A 23,780-nucleotide genomic window follows, 5' to 3' on the forward strand; every position below is an offset into this window, starting at 1 on the left:
AAGGAGATGGTGTTACTTTGTAGTTCAGTGGAAGAGCAATGGCTTTGCCTGCAGAAGGTCTCATGTTCAATCCTCAACATTTTCAGTTACAAAAGGGTAGCGGGTGATGGTAAAGCCCTCTGCCTGAGAATTGGAGAGCCACTGTCAGCCAGAACAGATAATATTTGACTAGAGAGGTCACTGGTTTGACTTTATTCAATATTAGCAGGAAATGGTGCTTGCTGTGTGAAATTTGAAGAGCATGGTAGCTAATGTACTGTCCTCCAGATGTTGGACTCTACAACTTCCATCAGCACCAGCCAGCATGGCCAGTGCTCAAGGATGATGGGAATTGTACTCCTGTAACATTTGTACGATAGCATGTTGGTCATTCCTGCTCTAGACAGTGACTCATTTCCCAGTTTTTTTCATTAGAATATCTTTGTTTTTTTGATACCACCTCCCCATTAGAGTTCCATGATTGGGAGAAAGGTGAGATATAAACGTAAGAAAAGAAATATTATTGCTTATATTTATTTGTTTGACCACATACACTTGCAGAATGCCCACCAATTTGAGGGGGTAGTATGTGTGATGAGGCAGGGCGTGCCAACCCCTTCCCCCCCTCCGCAACATCTTCACCACCCCTCTCCAGCTCTCCTCAGAGGCCAGGTCTGGCCCTGCTCTTGCATTTTCTCAGTAGCTGCAATTTCACTAGTTGTTAGATGGTCTCACCAGATGAAAGACTGAGCAGTGTGGGAGAAGGGAGGAAGGAGAGGTTGCTGTGCAACTTCACAGAGTTTGAGCTTCCCTTTCCCCTTTCCCTTTCATGTGATGCTTTGGAACAGTGCACTTGTAAGAGAGCTTGTATATGTTCCTGCATGGTCCATCCAGGAGCAATTGTGGCTCCAGGGGACATCTGTGATTGTTCCTCTGTGTGTGGGAAGGCCAGACCAGAACCAAGAAGCTGGAGCTGGTGCTGCTTGGATAAACGATCCAGGCTGTGCTTTCTCTTGCTGGTCCTCTAGCTCTTCAGCCAGGCAGCAGCAGCAGCAGCTTCAGGGACTGGTCCTTTGGAGTTTCACCACCCCATGGCAACGCAAAGAAACTCTTAAAAGTGGCCCTGTTGTTCCTCTACCCTTCAGTCATGTTGAACAATTTTGGTGTCAGTCAGCACACATTAAAGTCTCTAAACAAATTACTGCTTGCAGCTTATTACCTTGTTGGTAACATTAAGCGGGATTTAGCACTACAAGGAGATTGATGAATTCGAGTGCATTGTGGGAAGCTCCTTATGTCTGATGATGGCCATGGGAGAAGAGATAAACAGTAGAGGAGAACACCATTTATGGAGTTTTATATGTCCCTGGCGTTAAATGTACCAAAGCTTTCTCTTGCTGAAGGGTGTGATTAAGACACAAAAATTAACTAAGGATATTTTCACTAGCTCTCTTGTGGAACACTTGTATTTTAAGACCATTGATTCAGGCTATGGGGAGTATTAAAGTTATAATAGGAAAACTTTAATATATATTTATATTTACAAGAGAGAGAGACTTCATATTCTACTGTAATTGAAAACCTCCTAATATTTAAATAGCATGGACAGACCATGGAGAGAATATAATAATACAAAGATATGAATCATTGGCATGGTACCAGCTAAATTGAACTTGGGTTTTAAATATTTTATTACCACTATAAATTCATATCTTCTTGAGGGGATTGCAAGAAGAAGGATTAAATAAATTTATATTTAATAATAGTGGGTTCTGCTGTGACTCTCAGCCTGCAAGAATTGTTCCCCAAAGCAATAATAATCTCTCATTAAATTGTTTGTAGAATTCATATTAGAAATAAGTAGAACGCTGTTGCACTTGGTGTTCTCAATTGTCTCTATGAATAAAAAGGTAAATAACCCGCGCTTGTTTATGTGCACCGTGGCCTGGAGTTTAGGGTGCACAACTCATCCATTTTCATGGCCCCTGTTTCCAAATGATGTTGCTCTCCTGCAGTCATAGGGAGATATAACTTAAGTGACTGCATATAGATGTTAAATAGCATTGGATGAAGCGTAGCGCCTTGCAGCACCCCACGGTTTGTCAGGAGGCTGTGGCACAGTCACACAGTGCTGTCTTCATGACAGGTCTTGTGCCTGTGTCATTGTTTGGAGCTCTCTGACGTACCAGGAAGCTTCACAGCATTGGAAATGGGAACTTGGGTGCAATTGTGTTGATGGCTTCATGTCTTGTGCTATTCCATGGGCAAGATTGCTGACTCTGCTACCAGATACCCCCCCTCCAAAAAAAAGAGCATTGGGGTATCCATTAGATTCAGCATGTATCTGCTTGGGAGAACTGGTTGCATGAGATCAAAACTCACAATATATTGTTCTGATCATAACAACAGGGTAATATATATGTGTGTATGTGCACACCCAGAGAGAAGATCTAGAAGCCATCTGTGTTCATGAAGCAGCTGTTGCCTGTAGGTCTGCTTTATGCACTATCCTTGGACTAAGGCTGCTTCTGGAATATAACCCTGTGGGGTGAGCATGCAAGGAAATCTAATGTGAATCTAGCAACACCAAGGAAACCCACTGCAAATGAGAAAATACCCTGGAATCCTTAGAATCTGCGTGCCGCACATGTGCTACTTGATGCCAGTGTTTAACCACCCAGAGAGATGTTGACGTGGGTAGGTTCTTGCTGACTTCTGCTTCTCTGTGATTGGTAGATGAATTTGACCTTAATTCCCACCCACTCTGAGGCAAGTCCATCAATGGTAAACACATTCCAAGTTGATGTAGTTCTTTCATGAGCGTGACACAGATTTCACTCTGGATCATCTTTCTCTGCTGTGAAGCTTCTATCATATGTTATTACTGAAGGGCTGTGTATACCCCCCCCCAAAAAAAGTATGCTGTAACAAACCACTGATATTATGTTATGCACTCACTCAGGGATATGGTTTCTGCTTCATGCCAATGTTCTAAAAATAACCGCCAGAGCTCTTCCTTCCCAATTCCGGTCAACTGGTTTTTGTGATAGATGAGGGCTGGACATACTGCTTCCTCTTGAGATTGTCAGTGTTGCTGTAATGCCAGAGAGATTGCTGCAAAGTGACATAAGAAATTCCTTCCTGAGGTTGTGCACATTGGCATGCCGGAATGAGTTTCAAATTTAGAACTCCTAGTGGTTGACCAACTTTTGCATCCCGTCAGCCTTTAAAGAGGGACGATTACCTGCTCATTCAGGAATTCCATATTTTTAGGGTGCAATCTGATGTGAAATTGTCATAAGCTGCCAGTTCTTTTAAAAACGTCCCCATTAATAAAAGCACACTATTTGGAAGCTTGGGACATGGATTGCATTATTATTACCAATCTGGAATTTTGATTGCCATTAAATTCCCAACAGCTTCTTTGATTTCATGGCTTGCATTTTCCTTTAACTAGCTTCCTTGCTGTCTGTTTCTAATTCATGTTGTGAGCCACCTTGGGGCCCTGCATTGGGAGAAAGCTGGGAGATAAATCAAGCAAGTAAATAAAATAAATAAATTTATGATGGCACATGTCATAGACTTTCTGCAATAAAGCCATACTAAGAATGCAATCATGTGCATAGTTTACTTACAAAAACAGCAATGTTTCTTTCAGCACTTTGAAAACTAACACATTTATTATAGCATATTTGGGGGGTGGGTGTTGCTGCAAGAGCCTTTTAAGATTCTGGGCATCTTAATTGTCCAATGAATAACACTTGCACTGATGTTCGTGGCATATATATAGTTAGGGTGTCATTACATCAAGGAAGAGACATGTAGCGTTTTAAAATTTCTGTACTGACTTGTTCGGTGAAAGCACTCTAGAATTTTAGAGAGGAAACTATCATTCTTGACCCTCTTTGCTTCTATTTTCTTGGCAGTATTTGCATATGTGAAGAAACGGTTGCATCGTAAGCAAAAATGTCAATGTACCTTGTTGTGTAAAGGGTCAACTGTGTAGGGAAAAACTGACAGTTCACTTCTGACTGAAGCCAGAAAAGATACTAAGGCCTAATTCACATTAAGTGATAATCCTTGGTTAAGCATGAACGAATTGAGCTTGTGAGTACTTACTGCAAAAATTGCAGCTGTTTTGCTCCTTCCTGACGAAGCACTAACCAGAACTAAGCCATGATTTGTCTTCTTATATCCACACCCAAGCTCATGGTTTTTGTCTCCCAGACAGACCATGGGCAGTAAGCAAAGAGCAAACTTTGGCTACAGCTTAAGTTTTGTCTGTAGTGAGACAAACCTTGAATGTGGGTTCTTGTGTAACACTAAAGCAAACCACAGCAGGGCTGTGGGTAGCATGATAGCAGCATGATGGTAGCAGAAGCAAACTAGACATGGTTTTTTGTACCCACTTGTTCATGCTTAGCCATAATTCAGCTTAGTTTTAACATACAAACCAGGCCAATGTACATGTGGCAGTCTGCTGAGAAACAACTAGGTGTTTTGTCAACATGCAAGGTTTTCTGTTATGGCAGTTAATAGCAGAATCTAGCTTTTCTGTGGGTCAAGAGAATTGACAAGGGTTAAATTGTGATTGGCCCTTCTGTGGCTATTCTGTTCAGAATTTGTCCTTAGGTGTACACCAGTGAGGAGTCAGAATTCCAGGAAGGACCTGATGATTGGTAAAATTGGTTCTGGCTGGAGGCAGTATAAAGGTAAAGGTAAAGGTACCCCTGCCCGTACGGGCCAGTCTTGCCAGACTCTGGGGTTGTGCGCCCATCTCACTTAAGAGGCCAGGGGCCAGCGCTGTCCGGAGACACTTCCGGGTCACGTGGCCAGCGTGACATCGCTGCTCTGGCGAGCCAGAGCCGCACACGGAAACGCCGTTTACCTTCCTGCTGGTAAGCGGTCCCTATTTATCTACTCGCACCCGGAGGTGCTTTCGAACTGCTAGGTTGGCAGGCGCTGGGACCGAGCAGCGGGAGCGCACCCCGCCGCAGGGATTCGAACCGCCGACCTTTCGATCGGCAAGCCCTAGGCGCTGAGGCTTTAACCCACAGCGCCACCTGCGTCCCTTCTGAGGCAGTATAAGGGTGGGCAAAATACTGTTTGAAGTCTGTCAGTCATTAAAGCAGCAGTTGGTTGGTCAGAGGGTGAAGATACTGAAAAGACTAAAGATGCAGAAAGTGAGCTCAGAATCCCTGATGGCAGAAGCTTAGGGAAGCCACCCAGGAGAGCAAAACCCCGGAGTCAGTTCTCCAGTTTAACTTCTGACTAGTCAGTAGCTGGCCACAGGAAGACACCTATTAAGACCTTTGTGGCTAAGTCCTTCAGCAGAAAGAAGACTTCAGAGGAAAACTGATGTATGTCTGTCAGGTGGACAGCAGCAGTCTCAAGAGTCAAAGAATCATAGAAGTTTAGAGTTGGAAGGAACCACAAGGCTCATCTAGTCAAAGCCCAAGTGACAGTAGCAGATTTAAAACAACAGCAACTTATTTTGAACAGTTATTATACCACATACTATTAAATAACCAACCTGCAAACAAACCATTTATTATTATTTTATATTATCTTTAATAAACTTGGCATATTTTCCAGTTCTGTTTGTCTCATATCTATACTCAGCTACTATGTGTAGTAAAAGGCGGTTGAAGAAACAAGTTGGAATTAAAATGCTGCATTGATAATCTGAGAGGTTTTATTTAAATTGTATGAGGCAGGGATCTTAAAAGAGTGTATAAATAGAAAACGGGATATTGTACCTACAGATATTAAACACCTAGCAACTAGAAATTGCTAAGCACCCAGAGATATGCAAACCAAATTCCTCCCTATCCCTAGTTAACCGTAGGATTCCTCTACTTAATAGGGGCTAGAGGTGGTGGTTCTCCACAAAGTGGTGGCAGCTGATGGGAAGACAAAACCCTGTAGACCCAATCTTTCATAATGCATTTCAAGTAGCAAGCAGAAAAGTGTAAGTAATGGTTAAGTGAAAGTTCAAAGAATTGACAGTAAAAATACTTGCTCAGGGCAGATGCAAGCTAGCATAAGCAGTCAGACCAGATAGATGACACTAATAATGGTGAGATTTCTACTGGGAGTCTTATAACTGAGACTAGTGAAACAAACATTTTGCACAGTGAGATGTACCACAGTGTAGTAATGACCCATCTGAGGTCTTTACCCACTAAGAGAGAGAGAGAGAGAGAGAAGTTCTGGAAAGTCATGTATATTTTTGAAGTCTAATTCTGTGGCTTGGATTTAAGAAACAATTTGCCATTATCCTGGCAGCAAGCATGTAACTGAAGCAAGACCATTTGTCTGTGTTCACAAACTTGATCCAGAATAACTCCTTTGCCATTTTAGTAGCTGTATGCAGATTCAGTTTCTCTCGCAGCACAGAGTTACAAAAATGCCCACTTGCAAGATTTCTCTTCGTTATTGAGCTACCCAAGGTACATGTACTTAAGAGCTACCAAGTTGCTTAAATGAAAATTGTATTTGGCAAATTGGTTGAGTGTAAGTCTGGCTTTCCTGAATATAGTCATCATACGTTACAAGATGGCCTCTATGCCTTGGGGGGGGGGGGAGACTGTGGAAATGTCTGAATTGGTAATCCATAGGGAGTTTCACATGGTCTCCAGTAAAATATGTTTTCTTCCATCTAACATAGAATGTGTCCTCAACAATAAACCATGCCCTGTGCTAATTTTCATTTGGCTAAGTGTCATCCAAGCTAAGTGTCATCCAAGCCTAAGCCAGGATGACCCGTCAGATGAAAACCCCATTGACATGAAGACTGAAGACCTTATGGTATCTCCTGACTCCAGTGCTACCCCAGACACCCCCAACATCTCTGGAGAAGTGTCGCCAGGCCCATCAACAGTAGAGGACCAGAAAGACCCATGAAAGACGTTCTCGATTGACCTGCTGCTTCTCTTTCAGCTGTTGAATACTGGCACCAGAAGATGCAGGCACTGACATCCACTGTTCAACTGAGTGTACAGCTCAAGTCCAAAAGAACTAGACTTCTCAAGAGAAAAGGACCCCCTTAGAAGCAGACAACCTTGAAGGCTGGGCTAAGAGATGTCGGTGGGGACTGGGTGACCAGTCTACATAACTCCCCAATGAAGACTGTCACTTGCTGGAACAACACTAGTTGTTGGCTCTGTGCACCCAACTTCCTGTTCCTGCTTCCTACTACCCTCATTGACCCTGGGCCTTGGACCTTTGCTAATACAGTGGTACCTCGGGTTAAGAACTTAATTCGTTCTGGAGATCCATTCTTAACCTGAAACTCTTCTTAACCTGAGGTACCACTTTAGCTAATGGGGCCTCTCGCTGCCGCCACGTGATTTCTGTTCTCAACCTGAAGCAAAGTTCTTAACCTGAGGTACTGTTTCTGGGTTAGCGGAGTCTGTAACCTGAAGCATCTGTAACCTGAAGCATCTGTAACCCGAGGTACCACTGTACTTTGCTCTTGAAAATGTACCCACTTTTGTGTTTGATTTCTGCTTTACCTCTAAACCATGCTGTCTGATGGCACCCACTTTGGAACTGCTTCATGTGCTTGACCTCTGCTTCTCCTTAAGACTTTGTGTTTCTGGATTGCCCTGAAATCCAGCTGCTATCTTAATGTTTCAGAGTTTGGCCAGCCCTGTCTTCTGGCGTTCCAGCTTCTACCACTGCTTTGGCTCAGGATTGGAACCCGAACACTTAGAGGCCACTGCAAAGGAGAGAAGCTACAATGGTTTCCCATTCTTGTTAGCTGAAAGACACAGATAAGGGATTAAATAGAAATGGTTTAGGACACATCTTCATCTATTTTTGAAAGACACTTGATGCTTTTCCAGAGCAATGAAGATACATGCACCTTCTTGGCAGTCCACATTACAGAAGAGCTTCACTGTGGTCCGATTTGGGCAGTCTCCATAACTGGCTCTTCAATGCTTGAAGCTCAAAAATGGGTTAATTCTGTATTCAAAGATTGTTTCATAAGTGCTTCCCGAGTTTCAGGTTAAGTGCTAACCTGACAGTGTGCAAAGTGGAATGTAGGGAAATATACATTAAAATCTCAAGGAAATAGTAGCAGGGCAATGGACTGCATTGCCTGGGGTAGCTTATAGAATAACCTTTTCTTAAATATTTCAATATGAGCCCTGAATCCATGATGTCTTGCTTAGGTCTAGAAAAACCTGGAGATGACTAGGTTTGAGCATGCTTTTTTAAACATTGCAGGTGTAAATATCAATCATACTAGGTTTGACCCAAAGCAGTGCTGTCAAAGGAAATTTTAAAAAATATATTAAATGACTTGCAGAACTTTATAATAATGTTCAAGGTTTGACTTTTTGCATTTCTGAATATTTTCTATGTTTAACTTTCTCTTGGACTGTCTTGTTTGTTTTTGTGTACGTTAATGTTGTAACGGCCACTGGCTACAAACAGTAGAAATCTGACTGACTGAAGTTTTTACTTTTCATGTGGCATGTGGCATGCAAAATATAAAATAAAATGTATCTTTCCCATGGATAGTAGGGTGCTCCTTGCCAGTGCACAAAAAGTAGTATCATAGGTACTTGACTAAGAAAGTGAGAGGGGGGTGCTGGGTGTTTTTTCTGAGAATAAATTGCAGTCGCATAAATATCAATTCTGTCATATTTTAAATTACATTGCTGTACTGCTGGAAAAAGGCCGGTGTGTGGTAAATGCAGTTTTATGCGTTGCATAACTGGAGTGTTGCATTTGCATACCGTTCTTAAAAGTAGTAATTTTGAAGAGCTCAGCTATAAGAAAAGCGCTTGTACTGGGGAGGTGTGTTGTCACTGGATACCATTGGAGTGCATTACATCGCTGGGAAGTGCTATTTTTGTTGCTTGAGCCTCTGGCAATAACATCTCTTTCAGAGCAGCTCCTGCTTCTTTCGCTCCCTCTGGCATATGTGTTGTTGCAAGACCCGATGTTACTCGTGCACCTCTTGCTAGTTAACCAGCCATGTTGCGGCTCGGTTCACCACATGCTTGATCCCTGCCTGGCCCTGCTGCTTTGTTTTCCTGACAGCCATGGAGCTGTTAACATTTCCCTAACTGATAGGTCCTTTGGTGACAGATCACAGTAACTTGGAAGAGCAGCCCACTGGAGATATGCAACAAAGTGTGTTCAATTCTGCAGTTGGAAAAACTTAATTCTGCGAGGAGAGCCTCTTGTGATCAATACACACTAACGAAGTTGAAGCTGTAAATGTACACTGGTACCTCGGATTACAGACGCTTCAGATTACAGACTCCACTAACACAGAAATAGTACCTCGGGTTAAGAACTTTGCTTCAGGATGAGAACAGGAATCGTGCTCCGGCGGCGTGGTGGCAGCAGGAGGCCCCATTAGCTAAAGTGGTACCTCAGGTTAAGAACAGTTTCAGGTTAAGAACGGACCTCCAGAACGAATTAAGTTCTTAACCTGAGGTACCACTGTATTAACTTTGTGGGTTCTGGCATATACTGCTTGTTTTCTGCTTTTCGGGAAATTTGGAGGCTGCAGCAGGACTTGCATTTTGCAGAGCTGTATAGTGTGAATGTTGGTTTTGTAGGGCCATTGACCAATCGAACTTGGTGGCAAACTCCAGGAGCTGGGGATTGTCCTTGAGTTGACCATGCAGTACTATAGTAGAAGCATTCATTTTCTGTCTTAAATCTTACACTTCTGAGATTGCCAAATTCTGCAACAAGTTTTCTTGTTTGTTTGTTTGTTTGTTTGTTTGTTTGTTTGTTTGTTGCTGTCTGTTTGAAGCTTCAGAATCCTGGGTCTATATTTTATTTTATAGTCCAATATGGAAATGTTAGTGTATCAGTAAAAGCAGCATTTGGTATGAGCTTTCGTGTGCATGCACTGTGCATGCACACGAAAGCTCATACCAAGAACTAACTTAGTTGGTCTTTAAGGTGCTACTGGAAGGAATTTTTTTATTTTGTTTTGACTATGGCAGACCAACACGGCTACCTATCTGTAGCAGCATTTGGGTCAGACTAAATTCTCCCTTTGGAATTTTACCATTAACACAGCCTTGTTACACGTTTGATATACATGGATCTGCACACTACATGGTTGCTAGACACTTGGCAAATAAAATTTGAGTTCTACACATTCTGGACCTTTTATTTTTAAATCGGCAGGGTTTCAAAGTCTTCTTAGCTTATTCCCAGCTTGTTAAAATGCCTTCTGTATCTTTCATTAAACGATTGCATTGTTGCATATCTCTTCCCCCTTCTACTAATGGAGAGGAAAATTGTTCCGTAGAACAGCCGCTCAAAATGGGGAAAATAACCTTTGTGAAATGAAATCCTCCTTATCTGTCCATGCACTTGGCTTCTTTCTTGCTTCCAGGCAGATTGTGTGCTACTTCTAGCTTCCTGCCTATCTGGGGTTTCTTTCTCCCCCCACCCCATCCTAAAAAAAAGAAAAAAGAATTCTGAGCGGCTGTTGGACTTCACAGAAGGCAGCGCTTTATTCAGCTTACAAAAGTCTCTTTCTCCCATATGAAATTCTGAAATGACTGAATAGGAAAAAGTGGTGTGTCTGCAAAGCTAGCCTGGTTTTCTTAGATATATGCAAAAAAAAAAGTCATGCCCTTATTCATCAGGGAAGCTGAGTTTGTGCAGTGAAGAGACAATAATATCATAAATGGGGGCACACATGAAGCAGAAATTTCCAGTGTCACTAATTGTACCAGATGAGTTCCTGAGTGGGCATGGAGTGGGGGCAACTTTCCCTTTCTTTTCTCCCTGGCCCTCTGGCCAAACACACTTCTACTAAACTGGAGGGGGTTGTAACTGTGCTGCTTTATCTTTTCTTCCCTTTTAAGTGGGCTTGAAATACAAAGCATTGATAAATGAGTGACTGCGGCATATTGAAAAAATATGTGGCATTAACTAAAACATCTGAAAATGTTTTTCTTTTGTATTTATGTGCAAAAACTCAGGGCTGTAGGGTTGGGTGCAAAATATTTTTTAAAGCAGCATTTAAAAAGCACAGTCAAATAAGACAGTGTGTGTGTGTGTGTGTGTGTGTGTGTGTGTGTGTGATAAATTGTCTAGGTTTATTATTGTTCAGGGTTAAAAAGAAGTTTAGGATGTCCATGTATCCATTTCTAAGCTTTGTCTTGCCTCCACAGTGCTTCCCATGGGTTGGGATTGAAGATGCATAGTGAATATTACTGAAACACTGTGTAGAATCATTCCTGTTCTTAGACTGCACACAATACAGCATCAAAGGCTACCATAAACACTGTTGTCTCAATACTTTAATGAGAACGTCAAAGCATACATAGGGTTTAATGTTGGAGCTTATGGGTTACTAAAATGTTGAGAAATGCTCTGTGCAAGTACAATGGCAGTCTTCCTTAAGGCAGAAAGCAACCCCCCGCTGCACTTTTGATTGCTGTCCTTGGTATTGATTCATGCAAGAGAGCTGTATCTGCATCCAGGGCTTTCAACAGTTTCCCAGTGCATGCCCCATGTGGTGTGTGAGCATGTAGCTTGTTTTCTGCTAGTCCTAGCATGAGCAGAACGGACTGCAGTTACATTTGCAACAGTCACCACCAATGACAGTAGCTCGGGATCCTATGATAAGTTGCCTCTTCTTCTATGAAGTCCTTCCTGTTTTGCTTCTGGGTTTTCAGGCACCATCCCCAGGAAACTGAGATCTCAGGGCCTCTTAAGTAGCTTGTGAGAGGATTGCAACTCTCGTAGCATGAAGACCCTTCCTTCAGGATTGATCATTTTAAAGCATTAATTTATCTCTTGCATAAGCTTATTTTGTGATCTCTATAACTGGGTTTGTATGAAGTGTATGCACGGCTGTGATAGTTTTGTTCTCTTCAAAACACAAGTTGACTTGTGTTTAGGCTGTAATCCTGAGCCCTCTTAATACAGATTAAATACCATTGAATGCAGTGGAGCTTATTTCTTAGTTGCCACGTTGGGGACTGTGCTACACACCTCATATTTTATTTTACTTATGACTTGTATTGAACCATAAACAAATAACCGTATCCCTAACATGGATCTTCCCTTCTTTTTCTGGACTGCTGTCAACTAGAGTATAAACTTGTCTCATTTCACTTTTCTCTTTGCTTCCATTTTCTCTCTCACTGGTTAGAGAAATGCTGGACGTTTTCCCTATTTTGTCACACACATGGTTGCGTCTGATTACTTGTAAATAAGAGCTGAAGTGCTCATCGCTTTCAATTATATTTCATACACATTGCATAATATATTTTAGGTTATTATAACAATGAACTCCAAAGCTTTTACTGGGCCCTGCTTATAATTCCATTAAAAATATGTCCATTTATAATGCATTAAGACTGTTACAGGCACTTAAAAACTGGCAGTGGTTTTGACTTTCACTACTGAGAGTGTGTTAATGAAAATTTATTTTTTAAATTATAAAAGCTATCTCTGACTTCCTTCACTTCAATATTATACCTGAATAGAAAGAAAAGTTTCAATAATATTGTGCTTTAGGACTCACAAGGGTAGTTTATACGAAGTAATGAGTGATGATTAAGGTACTCCTTCTTTTAATTATTTATATACTTGGAGACACTGTCTTATTTCTTGGTATGTGTGCATAATCTGATTGTCTAGTGAGTTGGGATAAGCTATAAACCAATATAAATAAATGGAAGGGGGAGTGAACCTGGAAAGCTCGAGTTAAAATTCTATCTTATGCTCATCCAAAGCAAGCCTTTATGACTATCTTGCTGCTAAAAGTAGAAAGATGACTTCTCTCTTCACATGAGCCTCACTTAAACCAGGAAGGCTCTATTTAACCAGTTTTCCATTCCACCCAAGCTAGGAAACTGTGTTTGCCAGTTTTGGAACCAGACACAATCTTTAAAACCGTGGTTTGAAGTTGGGTTAAGAGTCTGGCTTTTTTGAAAATGGTAACCATAGTTATCTGCTTTGCGTCAAACAGGAAACTGTGGTTAATTGGATACTTTTTAGATTAATTATGATTTGAGCTGCTTGTGTGGGTAAAAAGTTCATGCATTAAGCCAAAATATGAGGATCCAAACCAGCTCATTCTCAATAACCTTGGGTTATTTGAAAAGCTAAATATCACGGCTTCTAATATAGGAACCTGTTTATGCATTTGAAAAATTAATAAAAGTGTGTGTGTGTGTGTGTGTTTGAAAGAGACGTTTTGCTTTCTCTATTTTATGTACTGTGACATTCTTTTGATTTTTAGTATGAACTATATGGCTTATGACTGGCTACTCTGCAAAAGAGTAGACAAAAGCTCTATCCACATTCATGTTAGATTTGCCATGCATTATAGCAGAAGATAATAAAGTCTGCTGATGATTGTGCTTTGCTTATCCGAACTGTCACTCATATTTAATCAGTTACAGTTACTGTAGCTGTGCTACGGTCATAAGTCTTTGTTTCAGTTTTCCATTTTTCCTCTTCTTAAAAGTGCTTTCCCTTTCTCTCCCTGTTAAGTGTCAAGATGGTGCTGATGTGGACCAGTGGTGACACCTTCAAGACCATGTACTTCCTTGTGAACCAGGCTCCCTTCCAGTTCTCCATCTGCGGACTTCTACAGGTCTTTGTGGATATGGCCATCCTGTTGCAGGTTTACTTCTACAGCTGCTACCCACAAAAGCCAGCTTCACACACAACACACCCAGCCAGTACGAAGGCACTTTAAAGCACAAAGTGGAGGCAGCTATCAGTCAAAATATTTGGAGCCAGCCTTGCAACTTCACTTTCAGTTGTAAATACTGTGTTTCTGATGGGCTGCAAATAGAAGCGTCAAACATGGAAACCTAGCCAGGTATCAGGCCTGGCATTGTTTTTAATTATTTGCTTTCCTTGTGTTCCAAATCCATTGGAATGGATTTTTCTTTTGGGGGCTCACATGAGGGTGCTTTTTAAATATATATATATATGGACATATCTATAAGTCTTATTCACTCATCACGCTTCGTATATATGTGCTTGTGTGAGTGTGTGTATGTGTACCTACTCAAGGGCTGGATGTTTTTCAGTGCTATTTTAAAAAAAATCAATCACAAGAATCGGAGTATTTTGTCTGAAGCTTTTACCTATTTATATAAAATGTATAAGGGTCATACTTTTGGAATGTCTGTTATATTTCAGTTAGGACTCATGAAGGCAATGCAGTTATCGGCAGAAATGTTAAAATTGTTTTTTCCAAATGGTGATGGAGGCTGCAGCTAGGAAGAAAGGGGTAAATGAATGATGTAAAGAAAATGTATTTTATTCAATGTAAATGTGTTAAGCACACACTGCTGGACCAGTGTGTCCAATTAATAGATCAAAGTGTGAGGTGTGGTTGTGGAGTGCTTGATGCTATGGCCAGATGAAAAAAATAATGAATTGGCATTCAACTTGTTGCTGTGAAGAAAGAAGGGAAGGAAGGCGTCTAACACAACTCAGCCTTCTTTCTGAAGTGACTACAGTCATAAGAGACCTGAGGAAAAATGCCGAGCAGGTTGAGAAACCCTGTAGAGGCATTGCCAAAAGACCCAATGAAGGATTTATGACAGTAGCTGTTTGGAAGCCAGAAAGAACCCAAATGTGTAGCCTAGGCCTTAATCTGAACTCTCTGTGCCCATATATGTCTGGCGGTGAAGCCAGCAGTGTTACATAGCTGAGACTTTCCAGTACGGGCACAGTGAAATGCCTTCCGACATACAGTCTTAAGCTGCACTGACAATGGGAGCACTGTCTATATAACTGCATCTTAATCTAAAATAAACTACCTGGGTGTGCGGTCTGCTTCAATAAATGAAAGGTAGACCAGGCTAGGCAAGAGCCACTCAGAGGAAGAAGAGCAATTGCCTAGTGATGAATAACACAGCAGGCCTCTTTTTCAAAAAGAAAGCTGAAACTTGACACTTTCCTTAGTATTATTTATTGCCAAATGTCTTCTTTGCATTAGCCAAATATTGAGGAGGAGGAAGAATCCTAACAGTATTTCTAGCCCTTTAAGATCATGAAGATTGCTTCCTTTTTGCAATCTTCTTGGCTGGTAATTGAGATAGTATATGAAATACAGGTGGGAATTTGTGTTATCCACATGCAACGTAGATGAAGATTGGGGAAAATCTGTACCTAAAATATGTTTGCCAGTTTCAGACTTGCATACTTCCTTTACTGAAGACTTGATCTAGAATTCAGCAACTGCACAGCTTGAACTGTTCCACTTTTCAAACCACTCCTCTTTGCCAGGAGGAACCTGCTTTGACCCGGTAAGGAATATGCAGTCATGCTGTGCTTCAGGAACTGTTTTCTCCTCTCCACAAGCCATGGTTGTCCAGAAACATATATTCTCCAATGCTAGATGAAACTGCTACGTGGATGATATTTTGGGTCAGCAATAGACACTAAAACGTTTTCAAAAAATGGATGAACTTGATGCACTTGCACGTCTGATCTACGAAAGCTGTTTTTAGCTGGACATCTTCCTCGTTTAATACATTTGGCTGTGCCAAATCTTCTCTGTACTGAAAAGGCAGAGAAGTTTCATAATTGTTATCAGGTTTTTTTTAAAAAAAAGGAAAGGAAAGGAATTATTTGCCTTCTGCACTTGCACATTTGCTTCTAATTTCTTCGTCTGTTGAGTACGGAACAACCTCAAAACTGGCTGGACTTCCTCTTCTAACCAGTTAGACACTCTATGTCTGAGGAGCAAATTGTCCTGGAGATCAGACTGTTTTTTTAAAAGAAGAAAGAGGAGAGGCTACTACCATCCTGCAGTAGCTGTATGGATCTCTCCCTCCCTGGCTGGCATATAAACAGAACCTCAGGAAAACTGTTTTATTGAGAGCTTAGTGTGAAGCACTATGGTTGACCTCAGACTTTGTGCTATTGATTGGCTACCATGCTTGTTCCCTAATGCCTGAAGTGACCTTACCTAGCTGATGTTATGTGGCATGGCAGAATATGAATGTTTAATTGCTCTCCTTTTCACAAATGTTCTGGCTGTGTTAGAACTTCTGGGCATTTGTCTTTTAAATTATAAATTTCCACCACAGTTCTATTTCCCTTGTATGCTGCTGTAATGAGGATTGTATTTCTACTTGTACAACAGGATTTCATAACAGTAACTTGCAACGCTGTGCTTTATTTTTGGATGGGGCAGTCCTTCCCTCTGCCCAATTGTTCTTTGAAAAGGGGCTTAAGACTCAGCTAGTGTGTGTTAGCTTAGTCTGTGCATATCCCCCATGCCTCTTTGTTTAACAAGTATTATTGATGGTAAAATTGGTAATATTTCCCAGGACGCTGTGCACAGATTCACAGTTAGATCTGTTAAACTGATAACCATTTGTTGTCAATATCCAAACAATTTCCTTCATGCCAGGATTGCCGATGCCAGAAGAAAAGCCAATAGAGTTGTGTCTAAAAACGCTACATTCATCTGTGGCATCTAAACAGGAGCTGGGGAACCCATGAATCCCAGATTTCAAGGTATTTAGGGAAAGGCACAAGGGCTGTTTTCAGGCATGCCAGTTAACAACAATTCTAGTGGGACCACAGCTATCTCAGGTGTCTTTTAGACATTCTCCCAGGTGTGTAGGAATGCTAGTCTGTGATCAGCTTCTATGTACCTGGGAGAATGTTTAAATGACCCAGTGCAAGTTCTGCAGAAAAGACCCTGTCACTCTTGCTCCATGGTTGGATCATTGAAACATTTTCCCAGCCACAGGTGAACTAACTGCTTGCATACAAACAGATCCCACATATTCGGGAGACCATCTAAAGGGCACCTCAGTGGTCAATGAATCACTGGCTTAAAAAAAATGCAGTTCTTTTTACAGGTAAAGAAATCTGTGTAACCACGATCGCATCAGGGTTCAGAGATTAAGTAAATCTTAAATCCATCTTTCTGCTGAATGTATGGAATATCTCAATGGCACTAATGTTGATTTATCAGTTGCAATTTTTAAAAATAAACCAATCAGTTGTGCACAGAATTTGTTGTTGTTCCTTTCAAATGTAAGATAGAGAAGTGCCTTTTGGCGGGGGTTCAGCATGTCAGTAGAAATCAGTTTGTCTCACCATCCTACAAATTGATGGGGTGTGAATGAGCGCCAGACACCATAAATTGGTTTCCTAAAATAACAGATCAGAATTATTATTTTATCATTTGTATAGCCCTTTTTGGTGTACATTATGCTGAGGAAGTGGAGTGTCTTGTCTAGTGCTTCAGCTATCTAGTGGAACATAGCTGAGCAAGGCTTTCCCCCAAGTTTGAAAATCCAATACATTATTCACACAGGCTCATACTAGGCACTGATCCACTCTCTTGGCGAGTGTATTAGATGGATATGGTTTACCAGGTCTTATGTTTATTCCTTAAGTTCTTGCATATCAGCTGCAGCAAATTATTTTGCAATTAAGTTTATGGAATAAACAGGGTTACACATTCGTACAATTAAATATAGGGTTGTATTCAACTTCTGCTAAGAGTAGTACCATTGAAATCAATGGTCATTGCTAACTTGGGTCAATTAATGTCAGTGGCTCTACTCTGTATAGAAGTTAGTTGGATACAGCCCATACTTTATAACTATGTTCAACAGTACATAACCATTTTGATCCAGAAAAAGTAATGGGGCCAGATGTAATCAATGAGTATTAGGTATGAGTAACTTTCTTGAGATTGGGGCACATGGAAAAGAAATAGTTGTCAAATTATTTCCACCAGTCAGTTCTGCAGGGAAAGACAGAAAATATTTTAATTTTATTTCTTACAAAATCTCCACCAGCTTCTCAGAACAAATGTGTGAAAATACAGCTCAATAAACACAAGGCAAACAGCTTCTGCGACACTGCACGGGGCATATCTCCAGTAGTTCTAAGCCTGGTTTAATCTGTTTAATCTTTCTTTGCAGCCCAGAACACTAAAATCCCTTTATAGCCCCTGGCAAATTTACTTGATCCTAGGGTCTGAAGTACGGGCCAAACCTGCATCCTATGGTATGCTCTCCAAAAAAGTTTGCAGTCTGAGAAGCCAAGTGGCTCAGCACAATATCTTGAAAAGCGAGGTGGCCTGCTGTTTATTTTCCCTCTACATTCAACAAACAAGTGTATAGCTTTTAATTCGGCCAACATTTTTTTGGATATAAAACAGGGAAATGACATTTCTTTTATCAAGAGCACTGAATGGAATGGAGACAGTGCTGTTTTGTGCCACTTGCTATTATCAAAGGCTCCCTTTGGCGTAGTACTGTGTGGATTAAAGCGGCAGCTGCTGCTATTATGCAGCAAAAAATAAGTATTTTATTAAATTCCTGCAACAGTGAGAGCCTTGTGGAAGCAGGAAAACACGATGCCCAACATTACCAGAAGAAAGGAAAGTGGGAAGTTACTCCCTCAATGTCTAAAAGCAAGGAAAACATAATGATCTGAGCCATTAATTGTAGCCTAAATGAATTTCAAGAAGATGTTTGCAAATTAAGAAAAGCGACAAGGAACAGTTGGGACTGGAATGGGTAAAGATGTTAAGGTTGGAGGCTGAATTCTTAGTGGTAATCTCATGGATGTCATGTGCCAGCGGTAAAGGGGGCTGGAATTGCCGTTTCCACCTTCTTTCTCCCTCCCACAAAAAATTGTTCAGCGTGGCAATCAAATAGGGTTGAGAGAAGGCTCCCATTGGTGTCTATTTGCTCTGTATAGGAGAGGCTGAGGGCGCTAATAGAAATGTCAATCATTTTTTTGGGCACCCTTCAGACAGGCCTTTCTCAGGGACCAAATGAGCCACCGGAGTGTGCAAAATGGAGGGTGGGGCTGGGACTTACTATTAACATTGAGTTTAACACCAAGTGCAGTGACACTGTTCCCTTTTGCCTATACTGCCAGACTCTGTGTAGGCTGCTGATCACTTAGTACTCTGATTCAGACCCACAGAAAACATCATGTCTGGAGGTATCCTTACTGTTGAACATGGAGATGAGACCAGCTGGAGCAAGACTCTCATCTTTTATTATTATAGACACCATGGTATTTAGTAGAGCCCGATTGCATGGAACAACTTAGGCTGCATATAGGTGCATTTCACAAGATGTGGGATTTTCTATTACAGGGTGAAGCCTGCACCTCTAGTGTTTGCCTTTCTGCTATATATACCTGGTTCCAGCTCCAGCACTGATTCTTGTCCCTCCTACACCCTCCATGCTTTGTGCAGGCTTTTGGCTGATTCCCTCCCAACCCAGCTTGAACGTCTTTGGTTTGTTTAGAATTAACATATAGATTTGAACATTCTGAAGTGGCCCTTAAAGAAAATATACAGGACAAGGGTTGTACCAAGGACTAAACTGGCCAGTTAACTGGTTGCCTCCTTCACCGACAGCTGCAACCTTATGGATGCTGTTCCTCACAACTACAGGATGTGTGTAAATACAGCAGCCACATGGGATGAGCTGCTCGCCTTGTCTCTCTGCCTATGTTAGCATTCTGGTTTAGTGGGATTTAAAAAAAAAACACCCACCCAAAATTGTGCTAATCTCAAAACGGCAAAAGAAGACCATATTGTTTATAGAACCGTACACCAAAGAGAATTCCCTAAAGTTCAGGACAAGAAACTGGGAGTTTGGTTTATGCACGATATAGATTGGCTTTCGTAAGTAAAAGAAGAAAGCACAATTAGATGGGGGTGCTTCAAGAGAATTTTATTTTCAAATATCTTGGAACAAGTGGTAATGAGAAACAGGAAATATTAATTCAAAGCTATGTTTAAAATGATTATTATTTACTAAGGACAGAAGCATTTTGAAAAACAGTAGCTATTTTGTTAGTAAAAAAACCCTGAAATCAATAGACTTCCATGGTCCTGAATATGATCTGGAATGTCATTTTTCTCACAACCTTGCTGACCACAAATTAACTCATCTGAAGAGAAGCTGAACATCTGCCTTACTAGTTACTACTTTCCTCCACTAGAAACTTAAAAAAAACAACCCCAAGGCTGATGATGCTCTTTTTTTTTTGCTCAGATCTGAAGCACTTGCTTTTGTAGGGTGATGGGGTGAGGCTCATGGCAACTAAGATGTGTGCCAAACTGCTGCTTGACTGTAGTAGGAAAATAGCAGAGTGCCGACTCCTGTCGCTACTGCTCACTCTGTGTAGGACAGCCATGAAGAAATTGTTTGCATGCTCCACATGTAACCAAGTCTGTGGTGAGAAAGGAGTATTCTGTTGTTTTTGAGGTTGGGGTGTTGGGGTGTGTGTGTGTGTGTGTGAGAGAGAGAGAGAGAGAGAGAGAGAGAGAGAGAGAGAGAGATATTTCTCAATCCTACTAGAGCATAACTTCTTTCAGTCTTTGTTCTACATCATAACAGCAGCTGTTGCATATCACCGATACAGGAAGCAAAAAGCCTTGTGCTTCTTCTCTGTGCATCTTCACAACATTGAAAGTTCAGCTTTTTCATATGCTGTCCTCTGCACCATGAGAACTGTGTGCCCTTTTCAGTAGTGGCTCCTCGCTTGTGGAATGCTCTCCCCAGGAAGGCTCACCTGGGACCATCATTACATGTCTTTAGGCACCAGGCAAAAACAATCCTTTTTCATTACGCCCTTGGCTTTTAATTACCTACAGCTTTTATCTACTTTTTTTAAAAAAATCAATCAGAAAGGTTTTTTATATTTCTTTTATTAATTTAATGTAGGCATGTGTTCATTTTTTGCTTAAAATTGTTGCTTTGAGTTGCCATGGCAAGAAAGCTACTAATAAATTTAATAAATAATAATAATACTGCATCACTTGTCTTTACTGTTCCTATTACATCGGGGATGGGGAACCTTTATTTCCCCAAGGGCTGAGCAGGCAACAGGAGGGCTTGGCTTTCCCTCTTGCATCCCTTGCCCTATCCCTCTATTCACATCCACATACCTAATCTCTCTTCCCTCCTGCCTCATCCTTCTCGCGTTCTCCCACCAGGTGCTTCCCATCCTGGTGGGGCAATTAGGAATTGGAAAAACAGCTCTCATACACACAAATGGGAGTTTTTGACATGCCTACTTACCCTTGGCGGGAGGGGGGATGACTACAAACCGCCCTGGCTATACAGTATGTAGTATCATCTCCCTGTTCTTTTTCCTACCTCCTCACCTATGTTCACAAACTCTACGTACTGGGGGGGGGCACCCTGCCTTTTAGTTATTCGTGGATGATGGGAGGGAACTAAATGTCCTCCAACCAGACACTGACCTTTCTTAGATATGTTTTCTTCAGTTTTGAAAATCTTGGCACCAATGGGCGCCACCTCCTGAGAAGTGCAATAAGATACCAAACATTGGAAGTAAAAAGCATCATTTTAAAACAATATACATTCAAATCTGAGCAAAAAGGAACATATTGTATACGTCTGCCATCCAAGCTAGGATGCAAAAGCTTACTGTGGTAAATCTGCATGTTTTATTAAATAATGCATAAAGAGCTAAAGCACACGTCAGACCTGTCAGCAGGCAGCCAGAATTGTGGTTATTGATTTTCGTTCTATTGAAGAAAAAATTAAACAGAGAGGTAAATTAGGGGTAGCTTTTGTCAGAAATGGCCCTTTGTCCCCATACTTTCAAATCTACCTTTAACCCTTTCTGTGCAATACTCCATGACTTTTTACAAAACCATGAAACCACCTGTGGTACAGGCTTTAGGAAAAAAATGTTATTGTGCAATCTATCTCTTGCTCCCAGTCCTATGGCACATGTACTTTACCCTGAATTTGGGGCGCTTATTTAAAAACATACACACTACTGTTTTTGCAGTGTTATTCTCCCCTATGTGCACAGTGGAAACCTGTCTTTTAAACTGCTGTTCCTTCAAGATCACTCTTGAGTGCTGAAAAGTATCTTGTGTTCTAAGGATGTTGCAGATGAATTGTCTTCAGTATTATTTTAAGAAACAGGATTGGTCACTTAAGCCAATGCTTAAAAGGGCAGTCTCTCCAACACTGTGTTTGGCTGAGTACCCCGATATGGGCAGTTCAGGGGCTGTTTCAGATACGACAAATATCTACTCGCCCTCGTTCCCATGGAGTTCCTACAATACTTCAGTTTCACTAGAGTCAGCAACTCTTAGTTCCCTGTTCAGTCTCTGCGTGAGCCACCTCTGCATCAACCTCTTGTGAACATGTGACATCTCCTTCATGGGAACTGTCCTCATTCAGAGTTCTGGTGCTTTCTTCCACATGATGGTACTGTCTGCTAGCAGCTCTCTGCTGTTGCTCTTTAAGCTCGATGTACGAGCGGGAAAAAGTGTGGAATATGGACGTGACAGGGAAAGCCATTAGCAAAATGCCACTCAAGATGCTGCTCAGGGCGACCACCTGGCCGGGAATGCTACGAGGTACCATGTCGCCATAGCCAACTGTTGTCATGGATATGACAGCCCACCAGTAACTGCTGGGGACACTGGTGAATTCATGCTTGGCTCCCATTTCACTCTCCGCCAGGTAAACCAATGGGGAGAAGAGTGCCATAGCGACACAAAGGAAGAGGACCAGGAGCCCAAATTCCCGCGTGCAACGGCGTACAGTAAGCCCCAGGGTCTGCAGCCCCAGTGAATGCCTGGCCAAACGCATGACATACAGGATACGGAGAGCTCGCAAGGTGCGGAGGACAAGGCCCACTCTCTCCAAGTACTTGTTTCCACCACCGCTGCCACCGCCACTACCCCCAGGTTTGTCAGTGTTTTTGGTAGAGGCTGTATCTATAATCAAAGAGATGTAGAAAGGCAAGATGGCCAAGATGTCTATAATGTTGAGTGGAGTCTTCAAGAAGGCGCATTTGCTCTCTGCCTGGATGGAGCGCAAGACAAACTCAAAGGAAAACCAAGCCACGCAGACCGTCTCCAGAACAAAGATGTCATGGCACTTCTGGGAACATTCACCCTGTGGAGAAGACAGAAAATGAAAGAGTCACGTAGCACAGCAGCAACATTTCCAATTCTATTTTATTAAGTTTCAACGTTTTTAACATATACATAACATAAACTGCCTTGGTCCAGTATATCTGAAGGAGCGTCTCCACCCCCATCGTTCTGCCCGGACACTGAGGTCCAGCTCCGAGGACCTTCTGGCGGTTCCCTCACTGCGAGAGGCCAAGTTACAGGGAACCAGGCAGAGGGCCTTCTCGGTAGTGGCGCCCGCCCTGTGGAACGCCCTCCCATCAGATGTCAAAGCGATAAACAACTACCTGACATTCAGAAGACATCTGAAGGCAGCCCTGTTCAGGGAAGTTTTTAATATGTGACATTTTAGTGTATTTTTCATCTTTGTTGGAAGCCGCCCAGAGTGGCTTATTATTATTATTATTATTATTATTATTATTATACAGTCAAAACATGATTTCATCATTTTTGTCGACATCCCGCCCCCATTTCCCATGGAGTTATTGTTTTTCCCTTCTGTTGCAGCCTATCTTCTATCTATCAAATCATAACCACAATAATATAATCAAATTACTTCTGTTACTCATAGCTCAAATCCTGCTCACAAGTACATCATACTATAGCATTTCTTTAAACAGTCCAATAAAGGCATCCATTTTTCCATAAAACACTCATCATTAGAGTCTGTTAATTTTGCCAGTTCTGCATAGTCCATTATTTATCCATTCTTCTTTGGTTGGAACCACTTCTTCCTTCCATTTCTGCGCATATAGAATCCTAGCTAGCAACATTATTTGTTGTCGGTTACTACATTCACAGAGAAGCCCATGCTATGCCAGTGCATATGCATGTTTTTCAAATGTCATACACAAGTAATTTCCTGTAG

The 23,780-nt window shown here is 41.6% G+C and overlaps 2 protein-coding genes across 9 annotated transcripts in view; one reads left to right on the top strand and one right to left on the bottom strand.

Moving 5' to 3' along the window:
- SLC66A2 (solute carrier family 66 member 2) overlaps nucleotides 1-16,979 on the top strand; it is a 64,612-nt gene extending 47,633 nt beyond the window's left edge. For 2 of the 3 annotated variants that reach the window (XM_079983827.1, XM_079983828.1), the window contains one exon: nucleotides 13,480-16,979. In XM_079983827.1, coding sequence (XP_079839953.1) covers nucleotides 13,480-13,687 — 208 coding nt within the window. In that variant the 3' untranslated portion in view covers nucleotides 13,688-16,979. The remainder of the gene's footprint in view (nucleotides 1-13,479) is intronic. The other variant, XM_079983829.1, reaches the window with a different exon arrangement.
- Nucleotides 16,980-19,661: 2,682 nt separating this feature from the next.
- KCNG2 (potassium voltage-gated channel modifier subfamily G member 2) overlaps nucleotides 19,662-23,780 on the bottom strand; it is a 50,608-nt gene continuing 46,489 nt past the window's right edge. For all 6 annotated transcript variants that reach the window (XM_079983791.1, XM_079983787.1, XM_079983786.1 and 3 more), the window contains one exon: nucleotides 19,662-22,895. In XM_079983791.1, the coding sequence (XP_079839917.1) occupies nucleotides 22,071-22,895 (825 nt within the window). In that variant the 3' untranslated portion in view covers nucleotides 19,662-22,070. The remainder of the gene's footprint in view (nucleotides 22,896-23,780) is intronic.

The sequence above is a fragment of the Podarcis cretensis genome, assembly GCF_951804945.1.
Source record: "Podarcis cretensis genome assembly, chromosome: 7".
In the NCBI taxonomy this organism is placed as follows: Eukaryota; Metazoa; Chordata; class Lepidosauria; order Squamata; family Lacertidae; genus Podarcis; species Podarcis cretensis.